This window comes from Sceloporus occidentalis, unplaced genomic scaffold (assembly GCF_023333645.1).
Source record: "Sceloporus occidentalis isolate IW3139 unplaced genomic scaffold, rSceOcc1.0.p SCAF_408, whole genome shotgun sequence".
Classification (NCBI taxonomy): Eukaryota; Metazoa; Chordata; class Lepidosauria; order Squamata; family Phrynosomatidae; genus Sceloporus; species Sceloporus occidentalis.
The window spans coordinates 279,453-300,000 of record NW_028317388.1 but is presented as its reverse complement, the minus strand read 5'-3'; the positions used below and the strand labels follow the sequence as shown (position 1 = coordinate 300,000).

The 20,548-nt window shown below is 52.4% G+C and overlaps 1 protein-coding gene across 1 annotated transcript in view; it reads left to right on the top strand.

Annotated features, from left to right (window-relative positions):
* Positions 1 to 17,571, top strand: part of LOC149272858 (adhesion G protein-coupled receptor L2-like) — a 40,105-nt gene extending 22,534 nt beyond the window's left edge. Inside the window, exons 7-25 of the mRNA XM_089506661.1 lie at positions 150 to 253; positions 352 to 537; positions 790 to 828; positions 2,240 to 2,423; positions 3,044 to 3,166; positions 3,364 to 3,569; positions 4,414 to 4,587; positions 4,779 to 4,988; positions 5,156 to 5,376; positions 6,756 to 6,822; positions 9,562 to 9,653; positions 10,769 to 10,813; positions 10,988 to 11,014; positions 11,774 to 11,942; positions 12,479 to 12,607; positions 12,831 to 12,927; positions 14,067 to 14,195; positions 14,882 to 14,899; positions 16,802 to 17,571. Coding sequence (XP_089362787.1) covers positions 150 to 253; positions 352 to 537; positions 790 to 828; positions 2,240 to 2,423; positions 3,044 to 3,166; positions 3,364 to 3,569; positions 4,414 to 4,587; positions 4,779 to 4,988; positions 5,156 to 5,376; positions 6,756 to 6,822; positions 9,562 to 9,653; positions 10,769 to 10,813; positions 10,988 to 11,014; positions 11,774 to 11,942; positions 12,479 to 12,607; positions 12,831 to 12,927; positions 14,067 to 14,195; positions 14,882 to 14,899; positions 16,802 to 17,571 — 2,990 coding nt within the window. The remainder of the gene's footprint in view (positions 1 to 149; positions 254 to 351; positions 538 to 789; positions 829 to 2,239; positions 2,424 to 3,043; positions 3,167 to 3,363; positions 3,570 to 4,413; positions 4,588 to 4,778; positions 4,989 to 5,155; positions 5,377 to 6,755; positions 6,823 to 9,561; positions 9,654 to 10,768; positions 10,814 to 10,987; positions 11,015 to 11,773; positions 11,943 to 12,478; positions 12,608 to 12,830; positions 12,928 to 14,066; positions 14,196 to 14,881; positions 14,900 to 16,801) is intronic.
* Positions 17,572 to 20,548: the final 2,977 nt, after the last annotated feature.

The following is a 20,548-nucleotide window of genomic DNA, read 5'->3' as shown; positions in this document are numbered from 1 at the left end:
TCGTGTCACACGTTTGTCGCTCGTGTCGTTTGTCGCGCGTGCCGTTTGTCGCTCGTGTCGTTTGTCGCTCGTGTCGTTTGTCGCTCGTGTCACTCTAATGGCGGATCCGGGTGTCTCGGGTTCTCATGTTGTTTGTTTAACCTTCCCAGGGACGGCTTCTTTCCTCTGTGCGATCAGCAGCGGGACGTGGAGGGCGAGCGGCCCCGACCTCAGTAACTGCACCTCTCACTGGGTGAACCAGCTGGCTCAGAAGGTTTGTGAATAATTACTAAGGGGGGCTTTTTGGCTTCCGTGTCTCGAGTCGTTTGTTGTGAAATCTCACGGCCGGCGGGTTGTTTTCTGCCGTTCCAGATCCGGAGCGGGGAGAACGCGGCCAGCCTGGCCAACGAGCTGGCCAAACACACAAAGAGCCAGGTGTTCGCGGGAGACGTGAGCTCCTCCGTCAGGCTCATGGAGCAGCTGGTGGACATACTGGACGCCCAGTTACAGGAGCTGAAGCCAAGCGAGAAGGACACGGTGGGACGCAGTTACACCAAGGTAGCCCCGTGGCTCCGATCACACGTTTTGTATATAAAAGGCATATTGGATTGGCGGCCGATGACTTTGGAGGTGGGGTTGTGCTGAGTGCTGAGTCGTGCCGGAACGTTCTTTGGCAGATAAAGCACTCGTGCGTTAGCGATGGCGGGATTCAGGCAGTGTGTTAACCCTTTGAACGCTGACATTAAGCAACCTATATAATTGCTGCTAATCGGACTTTTATTCTAACATTCTGATTTTCTTTTTAAAAAGCTTCAAAAGCGAGAGAAGACATGCAGGGCTTACCTTAAGGTATCGCTTCTCCCGTGCCGCCCCCTACCACCCCTACGCGCCTCCGCCCCCTGCCACCCCTACCCGCTTCCGCCCCCTGCCACCCCTACCCGCTTCCGCCCCCTACCACCCCTACCCGCTTCCGCCCCCTACCACCCCTACCCGCTTCCGCCCCCTACCCGCTTCCGCTTCCCGCCACGCTTTCCCCGCGTTCATCCTGCATGCCGATCAGTCTTTGATAAGCGATCTGGTGTCGGTGGCAGCTCGGCTCCCGCAGACAGGGGGCGCTAGATCAGACCTTTCACTGAGGGGGTCTGTATCAAAGACCGTGGCCCCCGTGTATCTGCATGCGTTCTCCCGGTCATTTAGCTTCACGCCGACCGTATTCCCTGTGTAATCGGCCCCTGCCCGGCCCGCACCCCGTGGCACGACGGACTCTTTCTCTTGGTCTTAAGTGACTTCTGTGGATTCAGAAAAGACCCAATAAAACGTTAAATTACAAAATAAAAGCCAACTTCCCCGATGCAAACGGAACAATTCCCTTCCCGGCGACAAAGGATTCATTCGAAGCTGGAGCCGGCGGCTGCTCTGCGTGTTTTAGCGACTAATGAAGCCGGCCTGCGAAGACCGATTTCTGTCCCACTTCAGTTAATGGCTGTTGACGTATCCGCTGGAATGCTCTCCGGTCCTAATTCCTGTTAGAAACGGGGAGGAAAAAGCCTTTCAGGCCACTTTGCAGCATTGTCTACCTGGAGCCTGACTGTGCGGACAGAAGGAGGATATTAAGATGGATTAAGCTAATTAATCTTTCCTTCCCAATGCCGTCTTTCTCCTGCGTTCTTCGGCTGCTTTGTCCGGTGGTGAAGAGGCCGCTGTCCTCGGGGATCGGAAGCCGTTTTCTCTTGCGTTTAAAAGCAAATTAGGCGACTAAGTGGGAGAAATCACAATAAAAGTCACCGCTGAGAATGAAGCCGATTGGGCGGCCGCGCTAGGATTCGTCTCTTTGGGTTTTTCTATAGTTAGTAATTAGGGAGGCCGCGATGCCGGGGAATAAACCCGAGCTGGTGATTAAAATACAAACAAGCCCGGCCGTCCGGGTTCGGCCCCTCCCCCTCCCCCGGAGCCTCGTGGCCGCCGGTGGCATCCTATGAGCTGCTGGCGGATCAATGGACGTTTCATTTATAGCCGACCGAGCATTCGGACCCCCTGGGTTAAACGCACGTTAATGACGTTCCGGAGCGGCTGATGGGTTTATTTTCCTTCTCGCGCATGTTCCTTGTATTTCCAGGTCTTTCTCTTTATTTTATGTTGCAAATCTTCTCTGTTCACCCTTTTGTTTGGGGTAAAATGCTTTTGTTCCGGGATTGTGTGTTTTTCCGCACGCGTGACCGCTGGCGTGGGGGATCTAACGCGGGTTTCTCCGTGTCCTCAGGCCATCGTGGACACCGTGGACAATCTGCTGAGACCCGACGCGCTGCAGTCCTGGAGAGACATGAATTCTTCGGAGCGAGCGCACATCGCCACCATGTTACTGGATACTCTGGAAGAAAGTGCCTTCATCTTGGCGGACAACCTCGTGGACCCGACGCGAGTCTCCATGCCCACAGAAAACATTAGTGAGTGCTTGCTGGGGGGCCCGAGGAATCTGTGTGGGACGCGTTTACTAAGTGGGGCGCTGGCTGTTAGTCTTAATGTTTCACGTGAGATGTTCATAAAACTCTAACATTTATAAGAAATAATGGGTGTTTGGCTTTACTGGCGTGGCATTAAAGGGGGGCTGATACTCGTGCGCTGCGTGGCCGTCCCTGTTCCTCCCCAGTGACTGACGAATCGTAACGCACTCTATGGGGGTGTCCGTGGCCCCTCCCTCTGTAAGCCGCATTTACATTTTTATAGATTTCCCTTTTCTCTTCATTCTGTGAAAAATTCCCCCGGTGCGGGAGAAACGCTGGAGATCGTGGATTAACCCTTTCTGTCAGCGCTCAGTAATTGTAAGCTGGGGGAATGGAACTGGTTTCATATAAATCGAGTTCTCCGAGCGGCTTTTATTAGCCAGGACCCGGCCCTGTATCCTTTCTAATGGCCGTTAGACCCTCGCTGCGGGCTGCGCTCCCTCTCAATGCGCTTCAACGTTTTCTCGCGCACACGGCTCTGTCGCGCATGTCCAACAGACGTATAATGACCGCATTGTGCCGGCCCCGCGTTTCATTTCTCTTTTCCTGTTCCCGATTACTAGTCCTAGAGGTGGCCGTGCTGAACACAGAGGGCCAGGTGCAGGAGCTGAAGTTTCCCCAGGGCAGTAAAGGAGGCAATTTGATCCAGCTCTCCGCCAACACCGTCAAACAGAACAGCCGGAACGGTGAGTCCCGACACGTGAAACGCGCCCGCCCTGGAACCGCGGCGCGTCCTTTGTTTATTAGTAAATGCGCTGCGGAAACATCTGTACAGCGGCTCCGGTTTCCTGCTAGAGATAATGGGGCGGAATAAATGGCTCCTTTCAGCTTCCTTGATACAGACGAGTTCCTTGCTAAGGATTTCTTTTCCACGTCGTTCCAGGACACGCAAAGTTTGTATTTATTATGTACAAAAGCCTCGGCCAGTTCCTGAGCACGGAGAACGCGACCATAAAGCTGGCGCCGGAATTCGTCGGCCGCAATAGCACCATCGCCGTGAACTCGCACGTCATCGCGGCTTCCATCAACAAGGAGTCGAGCCGCGTGTACCTGACGGATCCCGTGTATTTCACCCTGGAGCACATCGACGTGAGTCCCCATCCCCCGACGGGTTTCCTCGAGAACCCCAAAAGCTCTGCGGAGAGTCTATCAGTCAGCCAGCGATTGTTAGACCTTAATGAATTATTATTCTTAATGAGAACCAATTCGGTGATCGTCGTGGAAACGAGTCGGTTTCATTTAGCGGTAACGTTCGCAGCGGGACAGCCGAGACCCGACTCCAATTACTCTTTATTGGCAAATCTAGGGAAATGGGGGGCGGCATTTAACTGACATCCGTTGTGCCGTTCCTGTGTTTTTTAATTTAGACGCTAATTGAACAATTTCCCCGAATCCGAGCCCTCGTTCCTTTTAGAAATGTTATTTTTTAAGAGTTCCATTCTGGGTTCAGGAGGAGCCGGTGAGGGCCGAGGGTACGGCATGGTTTATAAACGTGCGTCTCCCGCCAGGCGTATTCAGAGCTCTGCCCGGTGTGCCGGCGGTATACCCCGCATCCACCCCGCGTCCTGGCGGTATACCCCGCGTCCACCTCGCGTCCTGGTGGTATACCCCGCATCCACCCCGCGTCCTGGCGGTATACCCCGCATCCACCCTGCGTCCCGGCGGTATACCCCGCATCCACCCCGCGTCCCGGCGGTATACCCCGCATCCACCCCACGTCCCGGCGGTATACCCCGCATCCACCCCACGTCCCGGCGGTATACCCCGCATCCACCCCACGTCCCGGCGGTATACCCCGTGTCCCGGCAGCCTGCTGTATAGAAGCCAGCGGTTACCGCGTATGGTTCATGCTCTACGCACACGCTTGGACATGACGGGGAATTAAAGACGCTGCTCGTGTCGGCTAACAGTCCTTTGACCTTCTCTCCTTCAGCCCAATAATTATTTTAACGCCAACTGCTCGTTCTGGAATTACTCGGAGCGGACCATGATGGGGTATTGGTCCACCCAAGGCTGCCGGCTGGTGGAAACCAACAGAACGCACACAACCTGCGCCTGCAGCCACCTAACCAACTTCGCCATCCTGATGGCGCACCGGGAGATGGCGGTGAGTACGGGGGCTCTACACGGAGATAAGGGGGCGACGTCTGTAAACGTGCATGAAACGCGTTCCCGGAGACGTCATCTGAACGAGGTCTTATACCATGCGCTGCGCGGAGTGTAATATCAGGCGTAATAACCGCCGCTCTGTATCTTCCAAAATGCAGCTTTTTAAATGTCCTTTTTTGTTTTTTTCAGTTCAAAGACCCCGTCCACGAGCTGCTCCTGACGGTCATCACGTGGGTGGGAATCGTGATCTCGCTGATCTGCCTCGCCATCTGCATCTTCACGTTTTGCTTTTTCCGCGGCCTTCAGAACGACCGCAACACGATCCACAAGAACCTCTGCATCAATCTGTTCGTTGCCGAGTTCCTCTTCCTCGTCGGCATCGACAAAACGGATCACGCGGTGAGGACTTCGCTGACCGCGCGGCTGCTTTGGTTTAACGTGGGCATTGAACCGGTTTTATTAGAAATGCGGCGAAGTCCCCGCCGCGTGTCGTTAGAGAGGAGGCTACCGCGGGAAGCTGACTGTTGGGGTGTGGAGTAAAGTGGGGCTCTCTCTCTTTTCCGTAGATCGCGTGTCCCGTCTTTGCGGGTCTTCTGCACTTTTTCTTCATGGCTGCCTTTGCCTGGATGTGTCTGGAAGGAGTCCAGCTCTATCTCATGCTGGTGGAAGTGTTTGAGAGCGAGTACTCCAGGAGAAAGTATTACTACGTGGCCGGCTACCTCTTCCCTGCAACCATCGTCGGCGTCTCGGCGGCCATCGACTACAAAAGCTACGGGACCGAGAAGGCGTAAGTAACCGGCAGCGAGGGGGCGGCCGAGGGCGTTTATTTTACGTTTCTTCTGGCTCGTTATCTGTAAACCGTACCGACCGGACAGGAGTGCTGCGGAGACGTTATTAACGGGAGGCCGCGCTACGCGCAGGTTCTACTCTCCTCGGAAACGCCGGCTGAGATGTATCAGAAAGCAAACGGAATCTGCGGAATCTTCCTGAAACGCTGCTGCTTTTCTATAATTCTGGTCACGATTAACGCCGTATTAGCAATCGTTTCCGCACCGGTCTTTCACCTTTTGGTATTCTGCATGGTTGGATCCCCTGCGGTGAGAGGAGTCGCGCCGGTGACATACGGGCAGCGGAGAAATTTATTTTTATTAACGGAAAATATATTCACTCAAAAACGCCAACGTATGAGAAGCGGCCCACCTGGCCGATCCGAGATTCCGCGGCACCGATCCGAGGTCCCGCGCGGCCGCTGATAGCACCGATCCGAGGTCCCGCGCGGCCGCTGATAGCACCGATCCGAGGTCCCGCGCCGCCGATAGCACTGATCCGAGGTCCCGCGCCGCCGATAGCACCGATCCGAGGTCCCGCGCCGCCGATAGCACTGATCCGAGGTCCCGCGCCGCCGATAGCACCGATCCGAGATCCCGTGCCGCCGATAGCACCGATCCGAGGTCCCGCGCCGCTGATAGCTCCGATCCGAGGTCCCGCGCGGCCGCTGATAGCACCGATCCGAGGTCCCGCGCGGCCGCTGATAGCACCGATCCGAGGTCCCGCGCCGCCGATAGCACCGATCCGAGGTCCCGCGCCGCCGCTGATAGCACCGATCCGAGGTCCCGCGCGGCCGCTGATAGCACCGATCCGAGGTCCTGCGCCGCTGATAGCACCGATCCGAGGTCCCGCGCCGCCGATAGCACCGATCCGAGGTCCCGCGCCGCCGATAGCACCGATCCGAGGTCCCGCGCCGCCGCTGATAGCACCGATCCGAGGTCCCGCGCCGCCGCTGATAGCACCGATCCGAGGTCCCGCGCCGCCGCTGATAGCACCGATCCGAGGTCCTGCGCCGCCGATAGCACCGATCCGAGGTCCCGCGCCACCGATAGCACTGATCCGAGGTCCCGCGCCGCCGATAGCACCGATCCGAGATCCCGCGCCGCCGATAGCTCCGATCCGAGATCCCGCGCCGCCGATAGCACCGATCCGAGGTCCCGCGCGGCCGATAGCTCCGATCCGAGATCCCGCGCCGCCGATAGCACCGATCCGAGGTCCCGCGCCACCGAAGAATAAAACAAACCATTCCGGCAGCCTGCGGGGCGACGGGCCGGGGGTCTCAGAAATATGTATCGTTACTTCTCCGTTTATTAATGACGTTTTCTCTTCCTTCCGAAGGTGTTGGCTGAGGATTGACAACAATTTCATCTGGAGCTTCCTCGGCCCGGTTGCTTTCATTATCCTGGTAAGAAATTTTCCTTCTTGTAGAAAAATCTGCCCCGTCGGCTAAATGGATTTATTGAGATCCTCGCCGGCTCCTGTTTGTTCCCGGGGAGACTTTTGAACGCAGACGTCGGAACCTCGGCCTTCGCTTCTCGCTCTCGGGCCGTTAAACGCAGGGTGGGAACCCGGACTTCGCTTCTCGCTCTCGGGCCGTTAAACGCAGGGTGGGAACCCGGACTTCGCTTCTCGCTCTCGGGCCGTTAAACGCAGGGTGGGAACCCGGACTTCGCTTCTCGCTCTCGGGCCGTTAAACGCAGGGTGGGAACCCGGACTTCCCCAAACCAGGCAATCACTGAAGTTTTATAAATCTAAAAACTGGTGCAAAGCGCAGAAATAGAGGGACGCTCCGTTGGTTGCTATGGTGATAGCTCCCTGTTTACTGGTTTCTGTCGCGGTCGCTGCGTTTATTTTGAGCCGCTCAGGAAATCGCGTCCTTTCCACCTGTCCGTCTCTGGCTCCTTTGGGCCGGACTCGCCCCGTCATTAGTCACTAAAGATCGACTAAAACAAAAAGCCCCGAAGGAGTCAGCCGTTCAGCGGATCGTCGTCTTCGATGTGTAAAGCCTCGTCTGTCTTGGTGATGAATGTTTTCCGAGATATCAGCCCGGGACCCGGTTATTAATCTCCGCTGTTTGCGATAACGTCTTCGGACCGTTCAGCCGCTTTCCTGTTTACAGAAATGTCCCTTTTTTCAGTATTTTCCTTTCGTTAGCAGAAATCTTTTCTCCATAAAAAGGCGAGGAATCTGCTGTAATTTACCGGCTAAATAGTTTGGAGCGGAAGGCGTAGATCCCAAAACGACACCGCAGCCGCTCCGGAATCTTCCGTCACAAATCGGCTCTCCGAGTCCCGAACATCTCGCCCTCTTATACCATTGTGTGGTACCAGGCAGCGGAGGTTGACCGGGTTTAGGGTGTTATCTGCTAAGCCGGCAGACGCTGGAAGCCGTCGGCTCGTTCCGAGGCTCCCGCGGCTGGCGGGTTATTATATCTATGAAGAGGGGGCATGTAAGTACGCAGCGGCGGGAAGCCATTATCACGCCTGGAATGCTTTAATGAAAGCTTAGATCATGACACGTCAGGAACGGTTCTTATCACTCGGACGGCTCCATCTGCGTCTTTAATTATTCATTCGGTTCACGAGGAGTTCAGACTCGCGCTCGGAAACCTGCTTCGGAGAAACACCTCTTTGCTTGCGGGTCCCGGCGAGGGACCGTCTTCCGCACGGCTCGCTGCGCACGGATCCGGAGACCAGCCCGCTAGAGAACTCTCCGGGGAGGACTAATCGGGTCAGAGCGCGAGCTTTCTCCCCCGTCTTATGAGATCCGTGTCGGCACCGCGGGCCGCGAGGAATGAATTTTTAACGGCAGAGCTCAGGCAGACATGATTCGATTGAGCAGGTCGATGGCTCCGAAGCACACGACATACTCTGGCTGTACGCGGTGAGACGCGGAACGCGCCGGAATCTCAGCTTTCTGAACTGCGTGGATAGACATAAAAAAAATAGGCCTTCGGCTCGCTGTTTAGAGCACCGGCCCCCATTTTTACCTCTGTCTCATAAATTCACTTAAATGAGAATTTTGGGGAAATAGCTCTGTTTTTCAGAACGTTGATGCTTTGCGGTCGCAGCGTTTGTGATGCGGGAGATCTGCGGCTCGGCGGCGGCCCGTTACGCCCGTCCGGTAGATCTCCTGCGGCTCGGCGGCGGCCCGTTACGCCCGTCCGGTAGATCTCCTGCGGCTCGGCGGCGGCCCGTTACGCCCGTCCGGGAGATCTCCTGCGGCTCGGCGGCGGCCCGTTACGCCCGTCCGGTAGATCTCCTGCGGCTCGGCGGCGGCCCGTTACGCCCGTCCGGGAGATCTCCTGCGGCTCGGCGGCGGCCCGTTACGCCCGTCCGGTAGATCTCCTGCGGCTCGGCGGCGGCCCGTTACGCCCGTCCGGTAGATCTCCTGCGGCTCGCGGGGTGGCCCGTTACGCCCGTCCGGGAGATCTCCTGCGGCTCGGCGGCGGCCCGTTACGCCCGTCCGGTAGATCTCCTGCGGCTCGCGGGGTGGCCCGTTACGCCCGTCCGGTAGATCTCCTGCGGCTCGCGGGGTGGCCCGTTACGCCCGTCCGGTAGATCTCCTGCGGCTCGCGGGGTGGCCCGTTACGCCCGTCCGGGAGATCTCCTGCGGCTCGCGGGGTGGCCCGTTACGCCCGTCCGGGAGATCTCCTGCGGCTCGGCGGTGGCCCGTTACGCCCGTCCGGGAGATCTCCTGCTTCCCCGATTTATTCGCCTCGCGTTCCTTTTCACCGCCCCCCCCGTCCCCTCGTCCCCCCGTCTCCTCTGTAATGGAGTTAAATGCTCGCGTCTCCAGTTGTTCGGCAAACTGTGTTTGAACCGTATTAATAATGAACGTTCCCGGGGAGAGACGAGATTCGGGGCGACGGTCCGCGCGCCCGGCCCGCTTCCCAGAGGTAATAAGCTCCGCACCGAGCAGCGGTAATTCGGGGCGCTTTGGGCTTTATTCTGAGATATATGACGGGTTTATGGTGTAACCGCCCCCCCCTTCATCCCGCGGCACCCAATAGAAAAACTTTGAGCTTTTACTTTGATGTTTTTTCCGGTTATTATTTTATGAAAGTTTTTCTTCTTCAGGAGGATTTTTGTACAAATTGTAATATTGCAAATGTATTTATTTTCCTTTTTCCTCCCCATCACAGCTGAATATCGTGTTTCTGGTGATCACGCTGTGCAAGATGGTGAAACACTCGAACTCGCTGAAACCGGACTCCAGCCGCCTGGAAAACATTAAGTAAGTGGTCTCCGCGCAACCCATACCCCCCCCCCCCCCAAGGCCCTCGGCCGATGTAACGCGCCCCGGATCCAAACGCCGTGTCCGGCCGCCGTTACACTCTTTCGGTGATGTCAGCGTGATGTAAGCGCAATGTCATGCGCGCCGATCAGTGCAGAACATTTGTTCCGGGAGATGATGCCAGTAAATGACATTAATTAAAGCTCTCCATGGATACGGGGTAATTTCATTTGCATTTAAAATGCCGTTGGGGACGATGATCTCGAGGCCGATATCATTCCGTTGGGTTTGTTTAGTTAAATGACTTTCTGATGTAGGGACTTCCTGCCATCCCACGGGGATGCTCTCCATTACTGTTGTTAATTTGTAGATTATCTGTTGTCTTCGTTCTAATTAAAGAAACGCTTGCCCCCTGAGCTCCGCTCGGTCCCGTCCGCGTTCCGTGTCTGCGGGTTCTCTGTCCGCGTTCCGTGTCTGCGGGTTCTCTGTCCGCATTCCGTGTCTGCGGGTTCTCTGTCCGCGTTCCGTGTCTGCGGGTTCTCTGTCCGCGTTCCGTGTCTGCGGGTTCTCTGTCCGCATTCCGTGTCTGCGGGTTCTCTGTCCGCGTTCCGTGTCTGCGGGTTCTCTGTCCGCGTTCCGTGTCTGCGGGTTCTCTGTCCGCGTTCCGTGTCTGCGGGTTCTCTGTCCGCGTTCCGTGTCTGCGGGTCCTCTGTCCGCGTTCCGTGTCTGCGGGTCCTCTGTCCGCGTTCCGTGTCTGCGGGTCCTCTGTCCGCGTTCCGTGTCTGCGGGTCCTCTGTCCGCGTTCCGTGTCTGCGGGTCCTCTGTCCGCGTTCCGTGTCTGCGGGTCCTCTGTCCGCGTTCCGTGGGTGCGGGTCCTCTGTCCGCGTTCCGTGTCTGCGGGTCCTCTGTCCGCGTTCCGTGTCTGCGGGTCCTCTGTCCGCGTTCCGTGTCTGCGGGTCCTCTGTCCGCGTTCCGTGTCTGCGGGTCCTCTGTCCGCGTTCCGTGGGTGCGGGTTCTCGAGGTGCGTGGATGCGTTGCATGGTGCATGATGGGAGTGAGCGTAATTTTTAGCTTTTTCTTTCTCTTTTTCCTCCCCGTCTCTTCCTGCGCGCCAGTAATTACCGTGTGTGCGATGGCTACTATAATACCGACTTACCTGGGTAAGAGGAACCCTGACTTTGACACTTTTAACCCCCTAAAACCCCAGAATCGCACTTTGCCCCTGTCACTCTCCCTCACTCTCCTCGCTTTAACCCTTTGTGTCCGTCGAGGCTTCTCTCGCTGCTCCGTTTCTAACTCTGTTATTTTTCTCTTCTGCTTGTAACGCTCTCTAGATACGAAGATAATAAACCTTTCATCAAGTAAGCGCATTAGCTGGATGTGGAATGCCCCCCCTCTGTCTGTGTGCCCCGTGCATGCGCTTCCGTGGCTTAACATGGCTCGTGGGCCGTTTGTCCCGTGTTTCCATCTCACGGCTCCGTCACGTTAGTCGCTCGCTTTACACGTTCATTTCTGCTTCTCTGATGAGACGCCGTGTCAGGGCTCTGCCCCCCCCCCCCCGCGTCCCCCAGACCCCCCCTCCAACCTCCCGCATCCCCCCCACCATCCAACTTCCCCCAACCCCCCCCCGGACGCTCCAACCTCGCGCGGCCCCCCCGGCAATCCGACCTGTAAAAAACAGACAGAAAATAAGAATTTTGGGGTTTTGTGATTTCCTCCTCGTTTTGTTTCTCGTGTCGGTTGATCCGGTTTAAGGAATCCCTTTTGCAGCCGTCGTGTTGCCGTCGCCATTCATTCATTCTTTCATTCATTCTTTCATTCATTTGGGTCCCGGGCGGTGAGGACCCCGATTCCGAGTCGCTCAGCGGTGAAATGGTTAAATCTCTGGTTCTGTTCCCGACCCCGGCGAGCGATTCTCTTCTTAAACTTTTCGATATTAATTTTTTTTGCTCGTTTTCTGTTAAAGCCCTTTTTTAGCAGCCGGTGTCTCTGTGAAGTCGTTGATTTTCTTCCTGCTCATTCGCAGCCCCCTGTAATGAAATCCTGAGTGGGTGGGTGTCGCCGGTGGGTTTGTGTCGCCGGTGGGCTCCGTCTGACGGTTCCTCTCTCTCCGGTTCCAGGTCGTGGGTGCTCGGGGCGTTCGCCCTCCTCTGCCTGCTCGGCCTGACGTGGTCCTTCGGCCTGCTGTATATAAACGAGGAGACGGCGGTGATGACGTATCTCTTCACCGTGTTCAACGCCTTCCAGGGGATGTTCATTTTCATCTTTCACTGCGCCCTTCAGAAGAAAGTAAGTCGCTGGCGGACCCTCGGGACCCTTCGGCAGAGAGGATCTCCCGCCGCGTTTGGATTAAGTTATTTTTATGTCTATAGATGCGTTTTTATTGTTGTTGGTTCCGCGGCGAGCGGCCGGTGACTTCCACGCAATGACCGATACGGCGGGGTTATTCCACGAGACGCCTCTGATCGCTGCCGTCCCGGTTATGTGGTGATCTGGAGCAGATAATATCCATTACTCCGCCAGGGGGGGGGGCATTTATTTAATAACAACCCCGATACGTGGCGTTATTAATGCGATCAGCGTTACTCGTTGTTATCGGATTGTTCAACTTTTAAGATCGCGTCTTTTTTTTTTTATTTTTTTTTTTTTTTTGTGTGTTTTTAGTAAAATACAGTAAATATTTTGGTAAATATTGGGATGTTACGGGCAAAAGGTAGAAAAAAAACCATTCTGCCCCAGAGGCTTTTACCTGTAAATTCCTGTTAGATTGTCAGCTCCCCGTTCCGCCGGTGAGTTATCGGTGTTTGTCGCGGTTTTGTTGACAGGTGCGCAAGGAATACAGCAAATGCTTCAGACACTCGTACTGCTGCGGCGACCTTCCGACCGAGAGCCCCCACAGCGCCGTGAAAGCTTCCACCACCAGGACCAGCGCCCGCTACTCCTCCGGCACGCAGGTAACCCGGAGCCCGGCGGGGGTCTCCATTCCCAGCGGGGGTCTCCATCCCCAGCGGGGGTCTCCATTCTCCTTTGGCGAGCATCTCTCTCCGCTTTCACCGAATGGATTTAGTTTGAATGTCATTTAATGCGTAGGATCACTCAGTGATGGGAGTTGTTGTTTAACCCCTCGCTCGTCGCCGGCAGTCGTTCTAATCGTGTTTGGTGAATTTTCTGTAATAGAGCCGAATCCGGAGGATGTGGAACGACACGGTGAGAAAGCAGTCCGAATCCTCCTTTATCTCAGGTGACATCAACAGCACGTCGACGCTTAATCAAGGTAATTCAATCGAAATAAATGAATCGGCCCCCGTGATGGGGGACGTCACTTATTACTCTCATTTCGCTAATTATCTGATTGCGAAGCTGCAGCTCCCCTGCATCGCGATGCTGATATAATACGCAGCGGCTCCGGGGGCCGGTGGGGTCCTTTTCCCGAGCGAGAGTTTTACGGCCGTTTATATATTTTGTTTTCTGGGTCACGTTCAGCGTTAATCCTTCCAGGCGGGATCATCGCCAGCGGACGCTTTTACTACAAAGGTTCTGCCGCTGGTATGGGGGGGGCTTCGGCAGCCGCTGGTATGGGGGGGGGGCTTCGGCAGCCGCTGGTATCGGGGGGCCCCTTGGGCAGCCGCTGGTATCGGGGGGCCCATTGGGCAGCCGCTGGTATCGGGGGGCCCATTGGGCAGCCGCTGGTATCGGGGGGCCCATTGGGCAGCCGCTGGTATCGGGGGGCCCATTGGGCAGTTGCTGGTATCGGGGGGCCGTTCAGCAGCTGCTGATTCCCTGTTTTGTTTTATTTTAAAGAGAAACTTGTTTTGAATGTTTAATATTCTGTGCAGAGATAAACATTTAATATTTTTATCTCATCCGTTAATGAAGTAAATTGCATGAAACGTCGGCAGAGATCCGGCGGGGGGAATCTGTCGCATGGTTTGTTGCGGCCGCTGCATGTCTCTCTCGCATTATCTGTGCAAAGCTTCTGGGCAGATCGTCTTCACCGCCCCGTCTGCTTTATTCTAGATTTTCGTTCCTTTCTTTTCATGCTTTTTGTTAACACCGATGTTTCCATCAGGGATCGGCCGCTCTTAAAATATTCATTAAGCTTTGAATTCCCTCTCCAAGAAAAAAAAACAAAAAAAACCCCCCAAAGGTCTAAGGAGTTTTTCCCGTTTTAGCCGCGACTTTGTGAAATTTGTGTGAATTATCGCGGAAATCATGAAATGTCGTCCTTTTCGTAAAGCGAAATTAGCGAAGCTTTCCCTCAATCCTCCCGTTTCTCCCACAAAATAGCTCTTTAAATAAAAATATAAATCGGTTACCAAACGCTCCGGAGTAATTCCCGCCAGAGATAAAGCCGGCAAAGGATCGATGGGGGGGTAAAATTCCAACTTATGTCTCTTTTTCTCTTTGCTTTAGGAATGACCGGCAATTACCTACTAACCAACCCTCTGCTCCGACCACACGCCACTAACAACCCCTATAACACGCTACTGGCCGAGACGGTGGTCTGTAACGCCCCCTCCGCTCCCGTCTTTAACTCTCCAGGTGTGCTTCTCTCTCATTACTAGCGTGGAACGCGTTTCCCGGCGGCCATTCTCCGTGTATATATATAGATATAGATATGTGTGTATACGTGTATAGATATATGTATATATATATATATAATACTTCACACTAACGGACGCACGGCCCTGCGCACGGCGCTCCTCGGAAGCCGCACTATATTATAGTCGATTTACGTTATAACCGTCCATGTTTCCAACACAGGTGGCATAAACCTTAATATACTATTTCAGGACTGACGGCTCTCGGCGCGAGCGCCCATCGCTCAGAGGTACTCGTCTCTGTCGCCGAACACGCTATACTATAACACGCTATGCGATAACACGTGCCGCCTAACATGCTATACTATAACATGCGCCGCCGAACACGCTGTGCGATAACAGGCCGTGCGATAACAGGCCGTGCGATAACAGGCCGTGCGATAACAGGCCGTGCGATAACACGCTATGCTATAGTGCAGGTTTCCGCGGGGCGCGTGTCGCACCCGCGAGTCTCGTAGCGTTTTGAAACCCAGAAATGGTGCTTTTCGGATAAGTGTTATGGAAGAATAAGTGGTTATGGAGCAGAAATTCCGGTGTAAATCCTGTTTTAACGTCCGTTTCTGCTCTTTGTCTCCTTTTCTTTTGTGTTTTTCTGTTTATTTTCCTCTTCTTTATGCTTTCGTCTAGCGACCTACAGAGAGACAAGTATGGGAGTAAAACTTAACTTTGCCTATCAAATGTAAATTTTTTCAGCATGGTTTCTAACGGGTTCCTTTAAAACATTACCGATCGTTAACGGCTCAGCGGGCAAGCGGTTCACAGAATGAAAGCCACAAAAGGACTCGCTTCGAATGGAATCCTTCGGGATTTTCCGCCTCTCATATATTTGCGATGCTGAAATAATTTGCTGTTTTAAAGAGTTCTGTCGAGCAGAAATGTTTTCTTTTTCATCATTTCTTCGTTCACCCGGTAATCTTGCTACAGGCTACGGAAAGACTGCGAGTGAAATCACCTGATCGCAGGCAGCAAAAAAAAAAAACCCGCTGCCTCTTCACAAAAAAAAACCTTTATTGCTTTTACTCCCAAAATACCGCGCCTCCCGAAATCTCCACAAAATCTGCAAAACGTAATCCGGCTTTTAAGTAAAATTCTTAAAAAAAAAAAAAGAAAAAAGCCTTTGTAGCAAAAAAAGCCGTTTTCTGTGTTTATTTTCTAGCGGAAACGCTCCGTTTTGTTTCAGAGGATTTTCTCGCGTGACACAGTATGTTGGCGATATGTTGGCTGCGTGGAGCCCTCGCTGTGTTCACGTTCATTTGAAGATCCTCCGTGTTCATCTCCTATCTCTCTGTTTCCGTGATCCTCACGTGTTCCCGTTTCCGTGATCCTCACGTGTTCCCGTTTCCTTGATCCTCACGTGTTCCCGTTTCCGTGATCCTCACGTGTTCCCGTTTCCGTGATCCTCACGTGTTCCCGTTTCCGTGATCCTCACGTGTGCCCGTTTCCGTGATCCTCACGTGTGCCCGTTTCCTTGATCCTCACGTGTTCCCGTTTCCGTGATCCTCACGTGTTCCCGTTTCCGTGATCCTCACGTGTTCCCGTTTCCGTGATCCTCACGTGTTCCCGTTTCCGTGATCCTCACGTGTTCCCGTTCACCATCGGCATGTGTCTCGTGTCATCGTGCGTTCAGACCGCTCACCCCTCCGAGCGCATGGTGGGCAGCGGGAGAGCGTCCTCTGAACACCCACCTTGCGGGGAGACCCCCCTTCCCATCACGCACCTCCATGCTCCATGATTTGCCGTCATTTCCGTGATCCGTGTTTACAGGAATCGCTGACATTTCTGCGTTTGACCTCCAGCGCTGGGGTTTAACCCCTTAATGCCCCGCGTTCAGTGGCGTCACTGCGACTCGGTGGACATTAACCCCCAGAAGCCCGAGGCGGTGACTGCCAAGCGCAATATCCTCAAAAAACAAAAAAGGCAAAAATTGCAGGCTTTTTCTGGCGTTAACCTCTCTTTTGCTGAACCCTTTGCTCTGAATACTTGCTGAGAAAGTTTAGTAAATCCATCGCAATAAATCATTCTACTTTCTTTTATTATCCGCTTCTCTTCAGCCCGGCGTAATGTGAGTCGTTTCACCGGCTGCCGTGTCTCGTGTGGGAAATGCTTGACGTGTCTTCCCTGGTGTGACCGCTCTCCGTGTTTCTTCATTTTCCATTCTTTTCTTTTATTCCGCCCCAGACCAGGGTACTCTAGGAATGTTTTTTGCTGTTCGGATAGCTGCTTGCTCGTTTGTTGCTTTATGTTGTTCATTTGCTTTCGTTTAGTCGTTTAGTGCTGTTTGGGACAAATGAAATATTACTTAAAAAAACGCGGGGGGGAGGGGGCTCTTCGTCTAAATAAACTGATTACTACCCCATATTCCACGGGATTCAGATTTTACCCCCCCCCCCAAAAAAAAAATCAAAAAAAAATCCCATTTTGCTATTTTGAGCCTCGCTTTGTCCTAAACGGCATTAAATGTAAAAAAAATATTGTAGTTGAATCGTTACCAAAAATCACCAACAAGCGTATTCACCGCGATCCGTTCGCTTTCTCTTCTCTCCGCAGGACATTCGCTGAACAATGCCAGGGATTCCAGTGCAATGGCTACTCTACCGCTAAATGGTAACTTCAACAACAGCTACTCTCTGCGCAACGGGGACTACGGCGGCGGCGGCGGGCCGGCGGTGGACTGCGGGCTGAGCCTCAACGACACGGCGTTCGAAAAAATGATCATTTCAGAACTAGTGCACAACAACCTGCGCTGCAGCGGCAAGAGCCACAACCTGGAGCGCAGCCTGCCGGCCACGGCCACCGCCGGGAGCAGCAGCGAGGACGACGCCATCGTGGCGGACGCTTCTTCTCTAATGCACGGGGATAACCCGGGCCTGGAGCTTCACCACAAAGAGCTGGAGGCTCCGCTCATTCCGCAGCGGACTCACTCTCTTCTGTATCACCCGCAGAAAAAAGTGAAGCCCGACGGCACCGACAGCTACGTGTCCCAGCTGACGGCGGAGGCCGAAGACAATCTCCAGTCCCCGAACAGGGATTCTCTGTACACCAGTATGCCCAACCTGCGGGACTCGCCTTACCCAGAGAGTAGCCCCGACGGCAACAACGACGACGACACCGACGACCTGTCTCCCTCGCGCAAGAGCGAAAACGAGGACGTTTACTATAAGAGCATGCCAAACCTCGGGGCCGGCCACCACCTGCAGATGTACTACCAGATCAGCAGAGGCAACAGCGACGGCTACATCCTGCCCCTCAACAAAGAGGGCTGCGTCCCCGAGGGCGATGTCAGGGAAGGACAGATGCAGCTGGTCACAAGCCTTTAATAGAGATTTTTTGTTTGTTTGTTTTTTTAAGGAAGGCAGACGCTCGCGGGTCTCAGAGACGTTTTCAGCGGAGGCCGCGCTTTCCCGCCGTGACCTGCCGCCACCCGCCGCGACCTGCCGTGACCCGCCGCGACCTGCCGTGACCCGCCGCGACCTGCCGTGACCCGCCGCGACCTGCCGCTCTCCGTCCGCCGGAGATTAATGGACTTTCTCAGTTCTGTGAATTTTTTTTTTTTTTATAACCCAAGAAACTTTGTATATACACAGAGTATACGAAAAATATTTGTTACGAGCAAAGAGGCACCGACATGGTATTTAACTCTCCGCCGCCCGCCGCGACTCTCCGCCTTTTCGGCTCCGGGCGATCGTTTGTAAATATGGCTGCCGTTTTTTGTGAGGCCCGCATTGTATTATATACAAGATGCAGGCTCTTTAAATCCTGTGGGATGGAGATTACTGTAATTTACGGTTTCTGGCAGGATCTTTGGGTTTTTTCCGCCCCTGCTTAGGTGGTGCAGATTCATTACGGCAAAGATTAAAAAACGTGTGTAACCACTAGCAATCAAACCGCAGGGCCTTATTTCATACGTTTCTGTACAAAGAACTCTTATCATGAAAATAAATGGCAGAATAAATTATATTTTGTTCTATTGCTGGGGTGAAATAACGTTTGTGTCCGGATGAAAAAGAATTTAAAGGAGTCCAGAGAAAATATTCCTTCATTTTGATCACGTAAATTTCTTTTTTTTCCGCTTGTTCATCGTATTAAACGGCGAGGCGAATTCTCTCAATTATCGGATATTTTTCACAAAATCTTTGATCTGGCTTCTGAGGTTTTTTCATTTGATGCCAAATTTTTTTTTTACCTTTTGTTGTATATTCAGGAGTTTTTGGTGAAATCGGATTCCGGGCGGCACCTCGACCTCCATCGAAATAAATGCGTTTTTTTCTTTCTTGGAGAGCGCTCCGAATCTTGCTCTTCCGTGCTGTTTTTGCCTTTGTTTAGCCATTAATTTATTTTATAATTATGTGCAAATTCTTCCGTGAATTTCTTTTCCATTTTCCTTTTTAAATTCCGCTGTTAATAGGAGCCCATCACTAATATCCAGTGTAACGTTTAACACCTGTTTGACGGTAAATAAATGTGAATTTTTTTTTTCAAAAATGCTATTGTTTTTTTAATTACGTAAAATGTTTAATGTAAAGGGCCGAAACGAGCCGTACAAAGTATGGGTCACGTCGGACGGGGTCATGTGACCCGATCTAAACGATGTCAGGCCGGTCTGGGAACGGAATGTGAAGAAGTATTAAGGATAAAATTATGCGTTTCTTTACAGATTAAGTTTTTTTTTTCTCTCATATTAAAGCTGCCGTTCCACTTAACAAACTATTATTTGATCTCTTTGGTCTGTTTAGCAAATAAACTTCACGAGATTTGTTATTTTATTCTTTCCTCGGAAGGTTTCAAATTCACATATTTCTGAGAAGCAGTTTTTTTCATTTCTATGGTAACAGCCAGTGTGTGAATTTGTATTTTTCTTGGCGCTTCAGAAGTAAAATCTGCCTCCCCCTGAATACACAAATACATATAAAACGGGAATATTACTATTTTTGGTTTATTGTACATCCAGCAGGTTCACGGTTCCAGAGGCAGAATCGCGGTTGAGATACCGGTAACTGCTCACCGCCTGGAACTTTCCGTCGGTTCCGTTAACGTTCTGCATCCTTTCCGCAGCGGCCCTTGTTTCTGAATGACTGGATACTTTGGGAATTATTTTGCTCTCGGGGACCGTTGGGGTCGGTAGCATTTGTTCACATAGCTTTAAAGGGTTAATAATTTACATTGTGTCGGTAATTTGTGTGTGCGGGGAAGACGGGTTACTCGCGTGGTTAACTGCCGTGTAACAATCTCCAGTGCCTGCCAACAAATTGTTTTATATGATGATGTCGCACACACACACACACATATATACATACGCTATGCGATGTCATATATATTACATTATATATATTCACTATATGATGATGTCGCACACACACACATATATATGCTATGCGATGATGTCACATATATAACAGTCACTATATAATGTCACACACATATACACTGATGATGTCACATATATATTAATCTATATTCATTATGTGATGTCACACACACATACGCTATGCGATGATGTCACATGATGTCACATATATAATACATATAGTCACTATATGATGTCACACACATATACCCTATGCAATGTCACATATTACGGTCACTATGATGTCACACACACACACACATATATTACATTACATATATTTACAATATAATGATGTCACACATATAGATATATGCTTTGCGATGTCACATTTATATATATTACATATGTTCACTATATAATGTCATACCTATATTACATTACATATATTCACAATATGATGTCACATTTATATATATATATTCACTAAATAATGTCACAGACGCATACACTATGCAGTGATGTCACATATATGTTACATTATATATGTTCACTATATGATGATGTCACACATATATTCGCTATGCGTTAAAGGTCGTTGTTTGTGCCTCTTGATTATTTTTTCCTGTGATTGGTTAATTAATTTCACGTCTTTTGTTCCTGTTGAATCGGTTGTTTTTGTCGGGATCCGGATAGCGACGGCTGCCCGTTCCGATAAACGTACGTTTCTATTTTGTTTGCCGAGGTGGCAGAGACCGAGGATTCCGTCTGTCCCGTGTCATTAATCCGCCTCGTTCCTCCGCTGACTTTTCCGTGGCCTGTGATGGAGTTTCTGCCGCCTGAGCAGCGATCCTAAAAGAGCAGCCGTGTTTTCCGTCTCTTCAGGGTGGTTGGTGGGACATAAGTCATATGACCAGCGAGATCCCCTAAACATTCTATACGGTATTCGAGGGGCAACGAGTCAATAACTGAAGAGTCCGATGTCTTCCGTCTCTAAAACCGGCGTCGGG